Source organism: Aquarana catesbeiana, linkage group LG12, assembly GCF_042186555.1.
Source record: "Aquarana catesbeiana isolate 2022-GZ linkage group LG12, ASM4218655v1, whole genome shotgun sequence".
NCBI lineage: Eukaryota > Metazoa > Chordata > Amphibia > Anura > Ranidae > Aquarana > Aquarana catesbeiana.
Genome location: NC_133335.1, coordinates 39,435,481 through 39,456,369, shown reverse-complemented (window position 1 = coordinate 39,456,369; position 20,889 = coordinate 39,435,481). Strand labels below are relative to the sequence as shown.

General features: G+C 43.9%; 1 protein-coding gene across 10 annotated transcripts in view; it reads right to left on the bottom strand.

The window, feature by feature from the left end:
• The window catches only part of LOC141114125 (microtubule-associated protein tau-like), a 115,342-nt gene that overhangs the window by 8,215 nt on the left and 86,238 nt on the right, over nt 1–20,889 (bottom strand). For 7 of the 10 annotated variants that reach the window (XM_073607616.1, XM_073607617.1, XM_073607612.1 and 4 more), the window contains 6 exons: nt 19,823–19,928; nt 16,022–16,066; nt 12,202–12,473; nt 10,116–10,208; nt 7,066–7,147; nt 6,172–6,284 (listed from right to left, as the gene is read on the bottom strand). In XM_073607616.1, coding sequence (XP_073463717.1) covers nt 6,172–6,284; nt 7,066–7,147; nt 10,116–10,208; nt 12,202–12,473; nt 16,022–16,066; nt 19,823–19,928 — 711 coding nt within the window. Of the gene's footprint in view, nt 1–1,801; nt 1,953–6,171; nt 6,285–7,065; nt 7,148–10,115; nt 10,209–12,201; nt 12,474–16,021; nt 16,067–19,822; nt 19,929–20,889 lie in introns of all 10 variants that reach the window. The other 3 variants (XM_073607619.1, XM_073607621.1, XM_073607620.1) reach the window with 3 other exon arrangements.

The window sequence follows — 20,889 nt, the reverse complement described above, 5'->3', positions numbered from 1 at the left end:
ATTGTGTTCTGACATGGAGGGGGACTAACTATCATCTAGTTCAGGGATATGGAATTAGTGGACCTCCAGCTGTTGCAGAACTACAAGTCCCATTAGGCATAGTAAGACTGACAGCCACAAGCATGACACAGAGAGACAGAGGCATGATGGGACTTGTTTTGCAAGAGCTTGAGGTCCGCTAATTGCATATCTCTTGTCTAGTTGAAGCGGGGGGGAAAAAAAAAAAAAAAAAAAACTATACATGTATACCAAGTTTAAGGGAGCTCATGTGATACGTTTTATACAAATTTAATGGCAAAGCCATCAGAAATCTGCCAAATATGACTTTTGTAGGGACAACCCCTTTTACCCATTCACACCAAACTAACCAATTTAATTTGTTTAGAAAAGAGAATGCATAAAATAGCACCTGGACTGAAATCACAGTGCACAGAGAGCATGTCTCAAGGTTCTTGTTGATCCAGGTCATTGGTAAATGGCTCGTAGTATTCCAGAGAGCTAGTACGTCTTCCAGAACATTTCCAGTTAAATATGACTACATACAGCATGCGCAAATACTGGAAACATACTAGATCAGTCATAAAATGCTGGTGCCTTAGGGGGCTTAAAAAAAAAAGAAAAAAACCTGTCAACATTGTTAGCGCTCTTCTGAATCCTGTATGCATGTGAAAAGCCCATTGGCTGCAGGCGCTGATTGAATGCTGGTTTTCCAGCAAAAATGTTGGACAGAAGCCGGTTGTTGGACCAGCTGAACAGACAAATGATACATACATGTACTGAAAGTGACACATGATACATGTGTACGGGAGCTTTAGTTTGCATAGGGGGCAGTAAAACAACAGGTAATTGATATGTATTTTACCACCCACCTACAAAAGAATGGTGGGGGGGGGGGGTGCGGTGCTTAGGTCCATTCACATTGCTGTGGCTTGACAAATTTAACTGGACATGTCACATTTAGCAGACGCTGCTGCTTGCCAAACACACCCATTGAAATCATTAGACCAAGAACCGTTTGTCAACCACTTGGCTGGCACACGATTACCATGCAGTATTGCAATACAAAATCCCCTTTTTAGTTTTGGGGGGGGGGGGGGGGGAAGGCAAGCAGGAAGCAGCAATAGCTCTCCCTGAACATTATTCAAAAGCCTATGAAAAGCGATTATCCACCACAGATTGCTTTTCAGAGGTGTGGTAACAAGGCCTTAGCCAGTAGTAATAAGAATAGACACCAAGCCTGTGTAACAGATTGCCTTGGTGCAACAACCTCCATCCCAAGGACACTTCTTGGACTATAGGCCCAATTCTTCAGCAAAGTGATCTGCCGCGAGGGCTTGTACAGCATTGATTTTATCTAATAGCACCTTATTTACAGGCAAGGCCTTGCAGTACATGTGTTTTCGCTTGACAAAAGGGGCCATATTTCTGTTGGAGCATTTTACATTTTATGGCAAATGCATGGTAGTACAAAAGAGGAAAAGAGCCATTGGCTGAAATAGATCATGTACAAACTCCACATTACTTGGAAATGCCATTAGCAAGTGTAGTTAAAGCGCTGTGTAAACTGTTGGCGCTATATAAATCCTGTATAATAATAAAGTTGTTCCCTCTGATTTACTCTTTTTGTAAAGGTTACGTGCTAAACATTCCATCTTCAGCCAAGTGATTATTTTCTAGTGTTGAGCTGCAAAGACCAATACCTGATTGTTGCTGAAAATATACAGTCTAACAACTGGATCTTAGTGCTTGGTTATAACATATTTGCAACTGGATGCTTGACAACAAAGAGTCCTGTACTTACCCCTTTCCAAAGCTAGTAGTTCAGGTTTATCTGGCTCCTCAGGTAGGGGGGGTAGTAAATCTGGCTCCTCGGGCAGGGGGGGTGGAGGAATGTTGGGGAACCCGTTTGGGGAAAGGCTCCCCGTTGGCTTGTCTTCATTCCCTTTCTCTCTCTGAGGGGTGAAAAGATGAGTTGGGGGTGGATGAAGGGGATGGAATGTACACAGAGGAGGATGGAGAAAGTAAAGTAGTAGCTGGCTTAGAGAGAGGGGAGCATCAGTGCCATCAGGGTTCAGATGTTCCTAATTACCCCTACGCCTTTGTGTCCTGTTTTCAATCCCATAAGCTGGCCTTACACCATATCATTTCCTTATTCGATTTCCTTTTAGATTTCCCTTTTAACTATGAAGTGCAAGGACCTGCCTGATTGCATACAGATTGAGAGTGTTTAGGTTTGACCTCATATTATATGGTTTTGGTAAATCTAAAGGAAAATTGTATAATGTATGACCAGCCTAAGGAAGCTAAATTCTGGAATATGTCTGAAGTAGAGCACACAAGAAATGTACACATGCTCCACTGTGGACATGAGATCGATCTATGCTGGATTTTGAGTATGTATGGGCAAAATGAAAACACGATTTTAGTACATTTCTGCAGTACATGCACACCTTCCCATGGTTTGATCTCTTTAAATTTACTGCAAGAACAAAACATAGGAGCCAAGTGCATTTCTGCCCAATCACCAGCTAACAACAAAGTGCCTTGGCTGCATAGAAATCTCAAGAAGTGTTACTATCCCTGGACTACAGAACAACTTCTGATCTCCATACATGGGAGGGTTCTGTAATCAAGCAGGGGAGAACGGTTTGGAATTGTAGTGCAGCAGAGGCATGGTGGTGTTGGCTCACTACAGAAACTTTGGACCTCACAGGATTTTTGGCAGATTAATAGGTATTTTTCTGTACTTGGAGGGATCCATAGGAAATCCACTTTCCTGCTCTCCCAGCCAATGGCCTTAGATTTTACAGAGATGCTGGAATCGGGCTTGAATGCTTTTGAAAAAAAACATCCTAAAGACTGTGGCTGAAATTTGAATTAGACCTTACAGTGGGAGTCGGCAACTGGTCTCCTGTGATCTACCCATCAACCTCTGGCAGGTGACAGGTAGATCGTGAATATGTCCCGGTCCACCCAGAGTGGCACATGTGCCTGCTAAGCCAAACCTAGGCTGCAGCCCCCCCACCCCTTGCATACGTGGGGCAGGGAAAGCCTCTGGAATAGCTCAGGCTCTTGTCTAAACATCTTCCGCTGACTCCTGAGTGTAGTCAGAACTCAGAGCAGATAGCCAGGCCTGAAACTAGTCAAGCAAATCAGCCTGAAGTAGCAGATGTTCTGCTTTTTATGACTCTACAGTACTAGCCTTGTTTTATCTTCATGCTTCTTTACTCTCTATTGGGGGCTTGCACTAGTTCATTTCTTTATTGGTGCTCCACCATGTTGTCCAAGTAGATCGCTACCTCTCAAAGGTTGCCTACCCCTGGACCTTACAGAGTAGAGTCAGTTATGGTATAAGGTTATAGGTGCCAATATTTATTGTGGGTAGATAAAACCACCTGACCTGGCTTTGATTATGTATGACTTTACAATTGTATGCTTACATTGTTCGTGCTAAACCTTTTACTATTATTGAACCCTGTAGATCAGTGGTCATCAACCCTGTCCCCAGGGCCCACTAACAGGCCAGGTTGTAAGTATTACCTTGGGGAGATACAGACTAGAATACTGCAATCACTGAGCAGGAAATGATATCACCTGTGATGTATTTCAGTTATTTTGCAAATCTGGCCTTTTAGTGGGCCCTGAGGACAGGGTTGATGACCACTGCTGTGGATGGCTCTATTATGGTCTGTGTCAACCTCAAACTGAATTAAAGAATTGTAAATGAGAAATACTAATTTCTCTGCTGGCACTGATGACTGGTGGAATAGGACAGACCAGGAATAATAATGTGAGAAGGCAACAGTACAAAGATGAGGAAATATGGAAAAAAAAAATGTAAACTGAATATGCAAAGAGTGGCTGTATCCTAGAAGGAAGTAATTGGCATTTTATATGAAGAGGATTTATGCCTAAAGACATACTAAGCTGCCTAATTAGAGTAAGGCCAATACATTCTGGAGTGCAGATCTTAAGTCCTGCATACTGGTGGTGCAGTCTGCACTTTATCTTTTTAATGTAGCATAGACCATATTAAATGCCATGACTTCCCTCTCACATTACAGCTTAAGAAGGGAGGAAACAAAAAGAGAATTTGGTGAGAGAGAGAGGCAATATTTTTGTAAAGCTGGCTGGGCAGAGCGGAGCCCAGGAATAGTTTTGCAGATGGGTGAAAAGGTGCACAGACTGGAGAAAAACCAAACAGTTCTGCATAGTCAGGGGGAAAAAGTGATTTCAGAGAGATTGGAGGCCCAGCAATGAGGCCTACCCTACAAAGTAAAGCGGTTCTCCTGTAGAGGGACACACAAGAATGAAGAGTATGCAGAGTAGACCAGTATTTTTGTCTAGGAGCGGAATAGATATAGCTTTGGTTCTGCAGAAAAAGTGTGAAGTAAAGCCAGGTTCTGCTCAACGCAGCTAGAGAGAAGTGCTTACAAACTGTTATTAGAAGCATCAACACACACAAAAATTCATAGAGACCAGTTAGTCATACATTGGAAGAACACTGCAGCGAGATGTCCACGGCTGCTGCCCTAAGAAATCAGCTTCTACTGCCAGCTCCAGGATAACAAGTCTTTTTGGCTGTAATAACTCAGGGGAGACATCTTGGGCTCGTTGCACTGCTTCTGACCATCATGTTAACGTTATTGTAAACTTTGGATCCAAGGACAGTAAAGAAAGGAATATCCCCCCTAATATAATCATCTTAGTCTGACCATACACAGTGCAAATTTCCTTCTGGTTGCAGGAAAAATTTGCACAATTTCCCCCCCATCAACACAGACAGTGCTACCCCCCTACTGCCCAGCCATTGTCTGCTCCCAGCGGGGACGGTGAAGCCACTAGCAATAATCAGAAGAGAATCCAGCAGGCTGGTTGTACCCAAGTTGATTGGTCGTTTCCTGCTGAACTGGCCAAAATTCAAACCATGTATGGCCAGCCTTAGTGTACACTGCGTATATTTTTTATTCCAAGATACCAGCTTGGCACACACCAGGTCTATACTCACAATGGGGGAGTGGATGCCCCCCTGCTGTGACTATGCATCCCTTTTACATTGAACAACTCACCTAAAGGGGGTGGGGACAAAAACAAAGAACACTACCCTAATTGCCCTTAAGGCTACTTTCACACTGAGGCGCTACAGCGCTAAAAATAGTGCCTGTAAAGAGTGTCTCCTGCCTCGGGCTTTCACACTGGAGCGATGCGCTTGCAGGACGGTAAAAAAAAAAAAAGTCTTGCAAGCCGCATCTTTGCAACGATGTAGGAGCGGTGTATACACCGCTCCTACAGCGCCCCTGCCCATTAAAAACAATGGGGCAGCACCGCCAAACTGCCACTGCAATGGCACTTTTGCGGGTGGTTTTAACCTTTTTTTCAGCCGCTAGCAGGGGTTAAAACTGCCCTGCTAGCGGCCGAATAGCGCCGCTTTACCGCTGACGCCCGCCACAGTGTGAAATTAGTCTTAATCACCAGTCTTCTACACTAGTGCTGAGGTGGAGGACTATGAGTAATTCACCTGCCCCGAAAAACCTTGTAATGGTGATTTCCTATTTAGGGACTGCAACTAAAAGAAAAGTATCTCCTTTTATACCATCAATTAAGTGGGCTTTAATTTAATTCTTGACGTCAGCTTTACAGAAACTAAGCCTCCATCACATTAATTTTTGTTTCAAAGTATAGCTTTCCTTAAGTAGACTGTCCACACCACACCATTCAGATGTGGAAGATATTAGTAGCTGTTAATTAGGATTGCTGCAGATGGGAATGGAAGGGTCCGTTTTTGCTCCACAAGAAAAAAAAACCCACCTCCTGCAGAAAAGCATAGATTAGAACGTGGGTGCTCAATCTGTGACCCTCCAGCTGTTGCAGAACTACAAGTCCCATGAGGCATTACAAGCATGACTCCCAGAGGCATGATGGGACTTGTAGTTCTGCATCAGCTGGCGGGCCCTAGGTTGCGCAAGCATAAGATGGAGATTAAAGTGCAACATCTTAGTAATGATAGGGGTTTTACAAGGTACCAAACACCTTTGTAAATGGTTGTCATAGCTCTTACAACAGCATTACAGCCTGGAAGGAGGATCGCATCATAGGATCTCTGCCTATGTTCATAAAGGGAGCAGCAGTGGACTATCTCATTCTGCTGGTGGAAAGGGGGACACACATTACCTTTTTGGTCCCTCCGCCAGGTGTATGAGTAATATTGTCCAGTGAGCCAATCTTAGACTGGACCTTCTCCTTAAAATCCAGCTTCTCTGATTTCACCTCTACGTTACCTCCACCTGTAACAGCGAAAAAGGGCAAGTGATGAGAAAACTTGGACATACTTCTGAAGGGTAGCTCGTCAACACTGTGACGCCTACAACAGAAATGTAACAGTTTACGTCTAGCAGACCGTTACAAAAACCAAAACTGCCCTGCCTTCCCATAAACATAACAACCGAACACTGCCCCACCCCCAAATCTATGCTAAACTTTCCCTAAGGACCTACCTACTCATATACGGTGGCAAGAGCCTGCAGTGTTTACCACCCCAATGCTCAGATCTTGTTGCCTACACAGTAACTTTCCATAGATTGGAGAGGGGATTTTATTCCGATGCTGCAAGCATGGCCCATTTTAGGTCTAGAAGATGAGCAGGCAGCGTAGACAAGACTTCTGCACCATGTCTCTACAGTTAGTTGTATATGCAAAATAGAAGTTTGGCTAAGCCTGTGCAGTTAGTTGGCCTTGCCAGGGCAAAATGCTCATGCTAGTTTTGAGGTAATTAGACCTATAATACAAACATATGTTTTTAGCCTCTCCTACAGGTTACAAGATAAGGGCGCGTTTACACCTCTAGCAGATTTTTCTTGCTGGCTGCGCCCCTATAAAGGACAGTTCTGCGCCAACTGCCTATGTAGTCAGGAAGTGAAATGTCACTAAGCAGAACTTCTACCAGTTTTTTTGTCTTCTGTGTTCTAACCCCTTTCTCCTATTTCAATTAATAAGAAAAAAAAAAGTTGTTTTGGGCTGGCATTAAACTTTTACTAGTGTTGTCCAGTTATGAAAAGAGGGCTGTACCTGGCCTGTGATGAATATTGCCCATAGATCCGCACTTGGATGTAACACGTGAGAGATCAACTGGTTTGTGTGTGATCTGCACCTGAGGATTGCAAAGAGACAATATTACTTATAAACCCCAAACAAATGTCAGCAGTTATTCAAGAATTTAGTGTCCGATCCAGCATCCAAGTGCATCTGCCACCTAAACACAGAAAGCAGCCATTCTGAGCACAGTAGAAGTGGTGTAACTGCAGCATCATCAATCCCTCTCCAGAGATTTAGTCATGGATCCTGCCCATATAATGGCAACATGCATAAAAGTGTCTAGGCCACAGGTGCATTTAAAGGGAAAAAAAGCAATACAATCAAAAGAGTTATATTTACAGGATAAGATTAGATTCATTCGTAACGATTAGAAAGTCCATTAAATGCTAGCTTGGTTAGAGAAAGCAGCTGTAAAATCTAACGGGTGTTAATATTAGGTGGAAATCTCTTGACTTGGATGCTGGTCCCTGTATTGCAGGCATACTTTGAGATCCTGTAATCATATTCACACTGCAACCATTCATAGAAAATCCAGTATTTAAGAGAGTCTTTGTGTAAATTCTGCTGCAATACCAGATTTTATCAGCAGTTGTTACTGCAGCTTAAATCTGCAAAGGCAACTTCTGCTCTAGGTAAAACTTGGGAAGTCGGGTGACCGTCCCGTATTACTGATGCCTTAGGGCAGTGATGGTGAACCTTGGCACCCCAGATGTTTTGGAACTATATTCCCTATAATGCTCATGGAAAAAAGAGAAATATACCGCGCTCAAAAGCAAAAATCAGTAAATAAGTGAACCAAAGATAAATAAAATCACTTGATAAACAGATAAACAAAAAAGAAGAGAGAGATTCCTTGAGCAGTTTGAAAAAAGATAACTGATGGGGGGGAGGCAAGTCCACTGGAGGGAGCGACCGTCCAGGAGTCGGACACCTTCACCGGAGATAGGAGTAGGAGGAGAGATGAAGAGGAATCCCCAGTTAATCACAATTGATAAGTAAATGCCCTTGCCGGAAACAGTGGACCCCCCAAATAGGATCGCAAGCACATATGGCCCTCTGCAGGGGCTAGATGGAACTCCTCTTACTTTGTAGCCTCCCGTTCCCGTGATGATCCAAGAGAGAAGGAACACTTCGGTTCGGAATTACAAACAGATGTAGCCCTCACCACGGGCTAGGCGGAACTCCTCTTGCTTCGTAGCCTCACATCCCCGAGGTGATCCAAGGCAAAAAGTGACACTTCCGGTCGGAACCATCACTCGTGGGCCCGTAGAGCCGCAAGTGTGAAGTGGCAAAAGAAATTCCGATAGTGTGATATCGTAAAAAAAGAACGTTTATTGCTAAGAGTAAAAAACACAAACGTAGGGATTGGCGTCCTCCGTACAGTACATACAAATAGCTGGCAAAAACTTAAAAGTGAACACCTGTATACCAAAAAGATCACATGGGGCGTGATGGTGTCAGTACGTAGCACCGCCCTACATGTTTCGTCACACCTGGCGTCTTTAAAGGGGCACAGGCGCCGCACTGAAACCATCACTTAAATATCAACAGAACGGTTGCTCAACTACACTGCAGAGTGCATGAGCATCATAAGAAATGTAGTTCCAAAACATCTGGTGTGCCAAGGTTCACCATTACAGCCTTAGGGTCTCCTAACGGGATCTAGAAATCCATCAAAACTGTTTTTCTTTTGAGGACAAAAAGTCCCCCCAACATCTAATAGGCTGTGAGGCTTTACCAAAATTAGTGAGGGATTCTTCAATAGAGGAATGTGCCTATCACTGTCAACGGGGGGGAGGGGGAGGGACAAGAACACGCTTGGCTAGAAACAGGGGACTTAACTTGTGGCCTACAAAAAGAATAAAGAAGAGAGCCCATTAAGGGATTTTAGAGAAAGGGGAACAGCTGACAACTAGGGATGGCAGAGCGGTGGCCAAAATTTGTCTAGATCAGGGGTCTCAAACTGGCCCTCCAGCTCTTGCGAAACTACAAGTCCAATGAGGCATTGCAAGGCTGACAGTTAGGCCCCTCTCACCCGGGGCTGTCCATTTTCACTACTCCGCTTGCTCAGCGGGGATCGCTCCATTGATTAATGACAAGTCCATCTCTGCACTCTGTTCAGGGACGGACCTGAAGGAGAGTCAGCTCTCCCCTATGGGGGGGGATCGGATGATTACGGACTGCCTGTCCGTTTTCATCCGATCCGCCAGACAGATGGAAAATAGGACATCCATCCGTCTGGATTTTGTGGAGCAGATCGGATGTCAGCGGACATGTTACCGCTGACATCCGACGCTCCATAGAGCTGTATGGAGTGACCGTTCAGATCCACCTGAAAAACTGACAGGCGGATTTGAATGGTTCGCATGTGTGAAAGTTGCCTTACAGTACACGCATGACTCCCGCAGGCAGAGGCATGATGGGACTTGTAGTTTCGCAACAGGAGGGCCGCCACTTTGAGACTTCTGCTCTAGGTAGAAGGGCATGTGAGACAGTCACCCCAATGAACTCTCTCTAGATTGTCTTACACCAAAGCTTGCAAATTATGAAATCAGAACTAGGTATTATTACTCTTTAATACAACCACATCTCATGCAGTGAGAGAGCAGTATTGCTCTCTAAAGACAGCACCATTCTATTCATAGTTTTGTAAAAATGTGCTGCTCACATAGACAATGATTTTAAATGGTATTAGATTGTATTACAATAAATGGTGTTCTTTTTTTTTGCTCTCTCTACACTGTAAACCATATGCGCAATTGCATGCAATGTAGCATACAGAACCAGTATATATAGAAACGTGGTGATTTCTGTTATTCCAAGACACTTGTTAATCCTGTAAAAAGTATAATCTCAGCTTTCAGTAGGAAGTTATTACAGTGTGTCAGCGTTGGGTGCATGCAGCCAGAATGAGAAAAATCAAAGTGCAGCAAACAAGCAGAAAGGACGCCATGATGGCGCGGCTGGTGACGGCTGATTGGTTGGTGGTCAGTGTATCTGTACGGAGAGAGTGTGTCACTCACTGCTCCTCCCCCAGGGACATGCTTCAGGTTGTCCTTGGATCCACACTTGGACTGAACAGTACTGACATCAATTTTCTTGTGGACAATCTGCACCTGCGGGAGGGAACCAGGTAGGCGCAGGTGGTAAAACAGAGCAGAAAAAGAAACGGGCAGCAGATGGCATGAAGCGGGAGTGATCGGAGTGGCGTGAAGCAGAGAGAGATGTGGAAATGTAGCAATCAAATGAGATGACAGGAAGAGAAGGTGGACAACAAAAAATTATGGCAATCAGCATGTCTTTTACAAAGCTCCTTCCCTCCTCCCTAGTTGTCTTTGTTATAGCTTTTAATTTTCATCATCTTCTATAGTAATAAACTGACAGCTGGATGAGTACTATTACCATTGTACTAGTTCATACTATAAGTCCCCATTCACACCTGAGCGTAGCGTTTTCAGGCAGAAAGTCGCGCAATTTTGTACAGGTCAAAAGGTCACCAATGTAAAAAGCAGAAAAATGCCCAAATCTGCCTTAAAAAAAAAAAAAAGTTCCAGAACTTGTTTGAGCTTCAGGCATTTTGGAGTGGAGATGTGAACCATCTCCATAGAGAATAATTGATTTTTTTCCCCCTCCAGTGTTTTGTAGCTTAAGGCTTCAAGCTACAAAATGCTCAGGTGTGAATGGGGTCTAAGGGTAGCCAATGCTACGAAGTCTCATTGGGCATGGGCCCATTGTGGCCTGACCACCAATCCAGGTGGAAGACAAGACAGGAAGAAGTGTTGGCAAAAAATAAAAATAAAAATCGACTTTTAATTAGTGTATCTGCAAAAGAAAAGCATGTAAACAGAAATCAAGTCTGCTTTGATGAATAAAATGATACACAACTGTCTAAAATTCCTAACAGTAAGCCTTTCCTGAAAGAATGATGGAGTCTGCCATTGCTGAACTTTCTGAAATTGCTAGTACCCCAGGATATTACACTAACTCCCTGACTTAAAGTAAATTCCTGTATGTATATATATATATATATATATATATATATATATATATATATATAATATCTCTAACTAATCTTGAAACTGCTCCCTCCTACCACCTATACAGACTACCTGGGGAAGGAAGATCTGTATACTTACCTTATTATCAGACCACTGCCGTCCGGCCACATAATCTGTCCCCTGTGTCAGGCAGTGCCGGCTACTGGGGGAGAAGAAAGAGCACTCTACAATGGCTGGAGTTTCTGGAAGCAGTGACATTATCCATAGACTTACTATGGCTCATCCATTGGCTTACTATGGCCCATCCATTGTCGGCGCTCCCTTCTCTCCCCTGAAGCTGCGGCTAGCAGACACAGGTGAGCCAATCACATGATTATACCCAGAGCAGCCTGAAAATAGGTTAGTATACAGATATTTCTTACACAGTTTAGGTGTTAGGAAGGGGAGGAAGCAGTTTTAAGATTTGTTAGGTATATCTCGGAATACTACTTTAAGGCACTGACCTGAAAAAAATGGGTAGACCAGGAAAGTCAAGACAGCCTTATCTGCATACTTGTTCCGGGTCAGTGACTCAAAGTATGGAAGCATGATGGCCAGAGAAAAAAAAATGTAAAGAATAAGAAGTCAAGAATGGTAGCCTCCATTTCTAACAGGAAAGGTTTCCCTTTCAGGGTACGTCTGGATAAAACATTCAATCTCTGCAATGTATGCACATTTCTTTATCTGCAAGGGATGAAACCTCCTTTTGCTCTCCTAGAAATCCAGCGAGCTCCTAACTTCTTGTATGGAGCTGACGTCCCAAGCAGTGTTGTCAGCCTTGCTGAAGTTCTCCTCTGCTGGACTACTCCCCCCTCCAGCAGAAGACAACTAGACAGGGCTGACAACACATCTTGGGATTTCATTAGAGAATTAGAAAAGTTTTTTACCTTAATGCGAGCAATGCATTAGGGTAAAAAACATTACGTTTTAGTATTACTTTAATACCTAATGGCCTCAATTATCTCCAACACTTCCACCTTGATACAGCCCTTTCTACCCAGCCCCTCTGTATTCTGCATCCTTCAATCTTCATGAAATGTTCACCAACAGACCCCGGACAATGCTCAGATACCTTGCCTCCTCCTGGCGTGTGTCGAATGTTATCAATGGAGCCAATCTTGGATCGGACGTTCTTCAGGTCTGGTATTGGGGCTGTGCTTGGGACTGGCTGAAGACGGCTTTTGGCAGAAGCGGGAGATTTAGGAGGAGTACGCACAATGGCAACCTTTTTGGGTTCCCGGCTGGGTGCCATCTGTGATGAAGATGTGCGGGATCGACCTGTGGGAGTGCTAGGAGATCCGGGGCTGCTATATCCGCTTCTGTCGCCAGACTTCGGGGATTCAGCTAGAGCAAAAGAAAAATTGGAAGGTTTTTTTTTTACGGCTTCTAAATATTTTGAAATAACAACATTTTTGAAATATTCTAGTACTGTCCTAACACACTACCCAGCCATGTAGAAGTTACCAGGATGGCTTTATGGCTGCCTGACTCATCTCTACTATGTAGTTGGGAGTAAACAGGTTAATTAATTCCCAGCTGTTATAATGGGCAGGAGTTTGTTGAAATGCCGTGCAGTGAAAGGTTAAAGGGATTGTAAACCCTCATGTTTTTTCACCTTGATGCATCCTTTGCATTAAGGTGGCAGCGCCCCATCCCCCTGTTTTACTCACCTGAGTCCTGTGATTCACACACCGGAGAGGCGCTCTGCCCGTTGCCTCGGTTCTTAATTGGATAGATTGATAGCAGTGCAGCCATTGGCTCCCGCTGCTGTCAGTCATATCCAATGATGCGGGGGTGGGGGCCAATTCCGGCATTCTGCGTCTATGGACTCGGGAGCGCACCCGCACGGTAACCCCCTGGGAGAGCACTTCTCCTAGGGGGTTATACGATGCGGGGAGGAGCTACCAGCGCCGCTGGGAGACCCCAGAAGACGAGGATTGGGGCCACTCTGTGCAAAACGAACTGCACAGTGGAGGTAAGTATGACTTGTTTGTTATTTAAAAAAAAAAAAAAAACGAAGCCTTACAATCACTTTAAGGTAACCATGTCTCTTCCAAAAAATTAAAGCAGTGCCAAAAGAATTCAGTTAAAGCGTTACAAACCCATAACAGTAAAATCAGTCTGTATATGCAGTAAAGCAGGGGTCTCAAACTGGCGGCTCTCCAGCTGTTGCTAAACTACAAGTCCCATCATGCCTCTGCCTGTGGGATTCATGCTTGTAATTGTCAGCATTGCAATTCCTCATGGGACTTGTAGTTTTGCAACAGCTGGAGGGCCGCCAGTTTGAGACCCCTGCAGTAAAGCATGCTTGTTATACTCACTGTGGAACCTAAGGGGTTAATCCTTTGCATTGTGCATGAAGGCTGTTTAATCCCGTCTTCTCTAATCCTCCCCTTCTTTCACTGTCTCCAAAAAACAACCTGATATTTACAGAGCCAGGGGACGGGCTGCACATGCTCAGTTTGGTGTGTATTGCTAGAGAGTTTTTTTTTTTTTTCCCTTGGGAGGGTGCATGTGATCAGCACAGGGCCAATCAGCACTGTCCAGACAGAGGGTCAGGGGAGAATGAAAACTCCTCCTACAAGCTTTACTAGAAACTGATAGAAGTCAAAAGACTGCTATATACTGCTGATGAGAAAGTTTTAGTAAATATAAACTGATAAAATACCTATTGCATTTCCATGTTCTGTGTACTGTGGGAGACCAGATATAGTGAATGCAGGGTCCCGGGTTTAGCAGCACTTTAATACTTGGCTGTCTCGCTGCCCACCCCTCTAATTTTTACCTACACCACTACAGGACAGGTCATGATATAAGGTCAGTGAAAGGAGCCCCAGGACTCAGTAGGGGATCTGGTCTCAGACACTCCTCACCTGGAAGTATGGTAAATGCAGAAAATTATTTGGCACTGGTAGAGTGTGAAGATCAGCAGTTGGGCATCTGGACAATTTACCGGTATTTATTACAGGCACTTACATATCGCTGTAAATTTTTGCAGCGCTTTACACATACACATGCTCCTTAAGGAGCTTACAATATAAAGGTCCCTAGCTCACATTCATACATACATATTAGGGCCAATTTAGACAGGATCCAATTAACTTCCCAGCATGCCTTCAGAGTGTGGGAGGAAACTGGAGTACACGGAGGAAACCCACACAGGCACAGGGAGAACATGCAAACTCCAGACAGGTAGTGCTGTGGTTGGGATTCGAACTGACGACCCTAGTGCTGCTAGGCGGAAGCGCTAACCACTTAGCCACTGTGCTGGCAATTGCAGATTAGGAATTAAATGTTGGTTTACAGGCACTGCAATAATTTTTTTTCCAAGCTTTAAGCAGTAGCATTTTATTACCGTTATCAGGGGGTGGAGAGAGTTAGGTAAGCTATTGTCCATTACAGCTAATGCATGGGAATGGACCAATCTACGAATAATCCCAAAAACATGGTCTTTAGGTAACTGCCACAATGGCCAGACAGCCACTTTAGACTCAGAAGTTACAGACATGGCATGCAAGACACCCTAAGGGGACGGTCATACACGTTGCGATTTATAATTGATCTAGATCTGAGCATTTGCAAACAAGCAATTAAAATATCAAATGATGCAAAGTACGGAGGAGAGATATAATCCTGCATTTCGCAATCAAATGTATATCAGTTGAATGTAAACGACCTATGAAACACATAATTTAATCGATCTGAATTACAATTGGTTCTCCCCCCACACACGCAAATTGACAAAATTAATTGAGAGCTCACTAAATTCGAGGGTCTTTAACCACTTACGACCGAGTGACGTATACATGTACTGTGGCTCTATTGGGCGAAATGATGTACCTGTACGTTATTTCGTACAATAGCCTCTAGGAGGCGTGCGCGTGCCGCTGGAGACACGGCCGCGCGCTGATTGGACAGAGGAAGAGCCAATCGGCTTTCGTTTCCTAGAGAGGCAGATCGCCGTTCTGACGGGAGAAGATGGAGATCTTGTGTTTCTGCTAAGCAGGAACATGGATCTCTGTTTTCCCCCCAGTCAGAGCACCTCCCCCACACACAGTTAGCAAGCACTCACAGAGAACACATTTAACCCTTTGATCGCCCCTGATGTTAACCCCTTCCCTGCCAGTGTCATTAGTACAGTGACAGTGCATTTTTATAGCACTGATCACTGTATTAGTGTCACTGGTCCACCAAAAAGTGTCACTAAGTGTTAGATTTGTCTGCAGCAATATCGCAGTCCCGCTAAAAATCGCTGATCGCTGCCATTACTAGTAAAAATAAAAAAATAAATTCCATAAATCTATCCCATAGCTTGTAGACGCAATAACTTTTGCGCAAACCAATCAATATACACTTATTGGGATTTTTTACCAAAAATACGTAGCAGAATACATATTGGCCTAAATTGATGAAGAAATTATATTTTTTTTATTGGATATATTTTATAGCAGAAAGTAAAAAAAATGTTTTTTTTTTTTCAAAATTGCCACTCTTTTTTTGTTTATAGCGTAAAAAATAAAAACTGCAGAGGTGATCAAATACCACCAAAAGAAAGCTCTGTATGTGGGGAAAAAAGGACATCAATTTTATTTGAGTACAGTGCTGCACGACCGCGCAACTGTCAGTTAAAAGTAACAGTGCCGTATCGCAAAAAATGGCCTGGTCATTAAGGGGGTAAAACCTTCCAGGGCTGCAGTGGTTAAGCTTGTGATTTTTATCACTTTTCATCGGTTTATTAGCACTGAATGATCAGGGATCATATCAATGTGTGTGTGTGGGGGTCACCAAAGGGTATACTAAATGAGTGTCAATTGATGAGGAACAGAACAATAGGAATTAAAGGCAATTGCAATACTTCATCACAAAGACACCCAATTCTATTAACCGCTCACCTTTTCCCATGCCGGATGGCACCTTTTTCTGATCTTTTCCGATACCTGTAATCAGGAGAACATTTTTCAAATGAATGTACAATCCATTGAACGCCTGCCACCAGGGTGCAGGCCAAGTCTGATGTGAGATCCAAAATGATAAGCAAATGTCTGACACCGTACAACAGATATGTGGTCAGGAAAGCCTCTTCTAGACACATTTAGTGATGAAATTGTGATACAATGAAACATAGAACATCATGTACAATTATATTGTTATAATACAATAATTGAACATAGACTCCAACTTAAAATACCCAATAGTTTTTTTTTTCCCTGCCATTGTGACAGAAGGTGCTTCAAGGCTGCCAGGGCACTCTCCACCCCTGGGGAGGGGAGGGATGGAGCACACTAGCTCTGGGCAGTAGAGATGTGCGGTCTTGTAGGGAACATCTAGACAGATTACTTGTGCCTAAGCTGTGCCCTGAACAATCTAAGTTTTGTTTTGAATTTTTTTTGATAAATTGCAATGAACCTCAACCAGATGCCCACTGCCTCCCAGCTGTATATCTGCTGTGTGATATCATCTAAGGCAGGCTTTCTCAACCTTTTAACCCTAGAGGAACCCCAAAAATAATTTTCATGTTTCGAGGAATCCTTCCTAAAACCAAATCATGAGGGCTCAATAGGAACAATGCTCCTTACATTGGTGGTCAATAGGAAAAATGTCCTCCTTAAAGTGGTATTCAGAACGCCACCCTTAGGCCCCTTTCACACGATCGGACTGTTCAGGTCCGCCTGACAGGCGGACCTGAACGGGTGATCCATGTTAGCCTATGGAGCGACGGATGTCAGCGGAGACATGTCCGCTGACATCTGACCCCGTCCGATCCGCTAAAAGCAGACGGATGGCCCTACGTCCAGGTCCGTCGCTGGCGGATCGGATGAGATCTGACGAAAATGGACATGCTGTACGTTTTCATCCGATCCCTCCATAGGCGGCAGTGGCGCCTGACAAGCCCCTCCCCGCTCAGTGAGAAGAGAGGGACCTGTCATCTGCCGGCTCAGCGGAGATCAACGGACTGATCTCCCGCTGAGCCGGCGGACCGAGGCGGGCTCCGTGGAAACGGAGTCCGCCTCGTGTGAAAGGGGGTTTAAAGACAGCTAAAAAGATACTTGGTGTCATGCTGCTGGCTTTGCTAAGTGGTGCTGAACCTTGAACTCTGTAGGCATCATCAAATAGGTGATTTATCAGCCACAGCTCAAGGAACACCTAGCAACCTCTGGAGGAACCCTGGTTAAGAATGGCTGATCTAAGGCACTGCGCATCCGATTGCTAGTTTCAGGATATTTGGAGTGAGATTTGGTAATGTCACTACTGTGCTCCTCAGTGCAAGCATCTCCCAGCATCTGCTATCCCTTGAATCACTACCCCAGCAGTCATCCGATTACCAGTCATCACAGGGAAGCTCTGACATGAGGCAGCAAAGCCTTGCCTCTACCAAGATGGCAGCCTCCACACAGACACCGTGCAGAACACTGTGCAGCATGGCGAGTCAATCACTGGGAACAGATCAACGGCTGGGAAACCACAGGGAATACTACGGATTAGTCCTTTGTCCTCTACCTGACTATTTTTGGGTGCAGCTTCCATAGTACAGGCCCTTTTTATTACACAATGCTGACATTTCCATACTGTAATCCATCTATTCATATAACTTCCCTATTTCACCTGTCATTTGTTGCACAGGAGGCAGCACTTGCTGCATGCAGATGAGCCTATAAACAACATAGGTTTCAGAGGAACCCAATTATACAAACCTTGAAGTCTAACCAGTCTCGTCTACAAATGTCCAATACTGGCCCATGGTCACCAATCCCAGACATATTCTCTTACTATCACTGTTTCGTGCAGATTGGTGGCTCTAACAAAAGACAGACACTTCCTACATGAGGCACCTTGCTATATAAGGCCCAGTCTGCATATACATTGACCATAACCAACAAAGCACCCATACCAAACCAGCCAAAATGGATACGCAAATCCCACAGAAAAGTTCAGACAATCAAACAACCTTTGAAGAAATCTCCATGTTACAACCAAAATGTAAATGTATTTAATGGGATTTTATGTGATAGACCAACACAAAGTGGCACATAATTGTGAAGTGGAAGGAAAATGATAAATGGTTTTCAACATTTTTTACAAATAAATATCTGAAAAGTGTGGCGTGTATTTGTATTCAGCCCCCTTTACTCTGATACCCCTAACTAAAATCTAGTGGAACCAATTGCCTTCAGAAGTCACCTAATTAGTAAATAAATAGTCCACCTGTGTGTAATTTAATCTCAGTAGAAATACAGCTGTTTGTGAATCCCTCAGAGGTTTGTTAGAGAACCTTAGTGAACAAACAGCACCATGAAGGCCAAGGAAAACACCAGACAGGTCAGGGATAAAGTTGTGGAGAAGTTTAAAGCAGGGTTAGGTTATAAAAAAAATATCCCAAGATTTGAACATCTCACAGAGCACTGTTCAATCCAACGTCTGAAAATGGAAAGAGTATGGCACAACTGTAAACATGGCCGTCCACAAACTGACAGGCCGGGCAAGGAGAGCATTAATCAGAGAAGCAGCCAAGAACTCGAGGAGCTGCAGAGATCCACAGCTCAGGGTGGAGAATCTGTCCACAGCACAACAATTATTTGTGCACTCCACAAATCTGGCCTTTATGGAAGAATGGCAAGAAGAAAGCCATTGTTGAAAGAAAGCCATATGAAGTCATGTTTGCAGTTTGCGAGAAGCTATGTGGGGGGCACAGCAAACATTTGGTCAGATGAGACCAAAATTGAACTTTTTGGCCTAAAAGCAAAATGTTATGTGTGGTGGAAAACTAACACTGCACATCACCCTCAACACACCATCCCTACTGTGAAACATGGTGGCAGCATCATGTTGTGAGAATGCTTTTCTTCAGCAGGGAGAGGTCAGCTGGTCAGAGTTGAAGATGGATGGAGCCAAATACAGGGCAATCTTAGAAGAAAACCTGTCTGCATAAGACTTGAGACTGGGGCGGAGGTTCCCCTTTCAGCAGGACAACGGCCCTAAACATACAGCCAGAGCTACAATGGAATGGTTTAGATCAAAGCATATTCATGTGTTAGAATGGCCCAGTCAAAGTCCAGACCTAAATCCAATTGGGAATCTGTGGCAAGACTTGAAAATTGCTGTTCACAGACACTCTCCATCCAACCTGACAAAGCTTGAGCTATTTTGCAAAGAAGAATGGGCAAAAATGTCACTCTCTAGAAGGTGCAAAGCTGGTAGAGACATCCCCAAAAAGACTTGCAGCTGTAATTGCAGTGAAAGGTGGTTCTACACGAGTATTGACTCAGGGGGGCTGAATACAAATGCATGCCACACTTTTCACATATTTACTTAAAAAATTTGGAAAACCATTTATCACTTTCCTTCCACTTAACAATTATGTGCCACTTTATGTTGGTCCATCGCAAAAAATACATTTACGTTTTTGGTTGTAACATGACAAAATGTGGAAAATTTCAAGGGGTATAAATACTTTTTCAAGGCACTGTAATATCTGTAGGAATACAGATAAAAAAAACGACTTTACTACTGAGCTTCTACTGCAGACCTTTCAATTTATGAGAATCCCTCTTTGAATGGCTTAAGAACAATGCGCAGAAATCTGTAGCAACCAATCAGAACTGAAATTGATTTTAATAAGTTGTTAGGGGTGTGTGATCTTGCACAATTTTGTTTTGGGTGTATATACATTTGTAGGCACTAACAAGCTGACTTACCGCCAGGGGGGGTCTTTGGGACCGCTGTGGGTGTCTTTGAAGGGATTCTGGATGTGTTGGTGGGTCCTCTGGGAGCCGGCTTACCCCCTGCATTCTCAACTCCATCCTGTTATTTGTAAAATGCAGAAATTAGCAATCAGTAGCATTAGAGAATGTTCATAGAAAAGGCACACTCAAAACTGCTTTACGAGATCTGCTTGCCATCTACATCCAATGTCCTAGTGTGAAGTAGTTCACACAGGGCAAGTAAGTGGGGTAGACATACCCCAGGCTATTCTTCTATGAGACTTGGCACTCTGGATGGGTGACGGTCTCTCTCAGTGCAGCCATTTCAAGTGTATAAACAGGCTATACAACCAATTATTTCACCTATGTCACTTCAGAGTGGCTGGAGAAGAAAGAATCGCATCCATGACTGCCCAGGAGGAGTATAAAATACTCAACCATAATGACTTCTACTCCTACATGCCTTCCCATAATTCCTTTTATGGGGACCATTCGGCGAACACCGACTTTCCATGGTCTTCGTGGATGACGTCAACCTGCCTAGGCCCCTTATATTTGTACAGGCTCTTGAAAATCTGCTCTATCGAAAGTTGATATTTCAGTTATGAATGGGCAACATTAGACTAAAACTATTTGTTAGCTTATTATATCTTTTGGGGACTCCAACAATGACAGTTCCAGTCTTGTCCAGTGTTCTAGCCACAACAATGGTGCCATACACTACAGCTGGACCCTCCCACATTAGGTAGGATCCATCCAGGGAGCCCAACGCTATCATCTGGTTTTGTACTGGCTGCAGCAAGTTGGACAGGACAAGAAATACTGATGGGGATCATTCACCATTGAAGTCTTTGAGAAATAAGCCAGCATCTGACTTAACCTGCCAGAAATCATGGATGGGAACCTATGGGCAAGTAGATACAGTGTCATCTGGAATTCTCCCACAAGGTTCCAGTGAAAACCATATTTTCCCGTTTTATATGTGTAAACTGTACTCCCAAATTTACAAGTATTTTTTTCTCTAGAAGAACTAAGTCTCCTCACATGTCGATTACTGCACA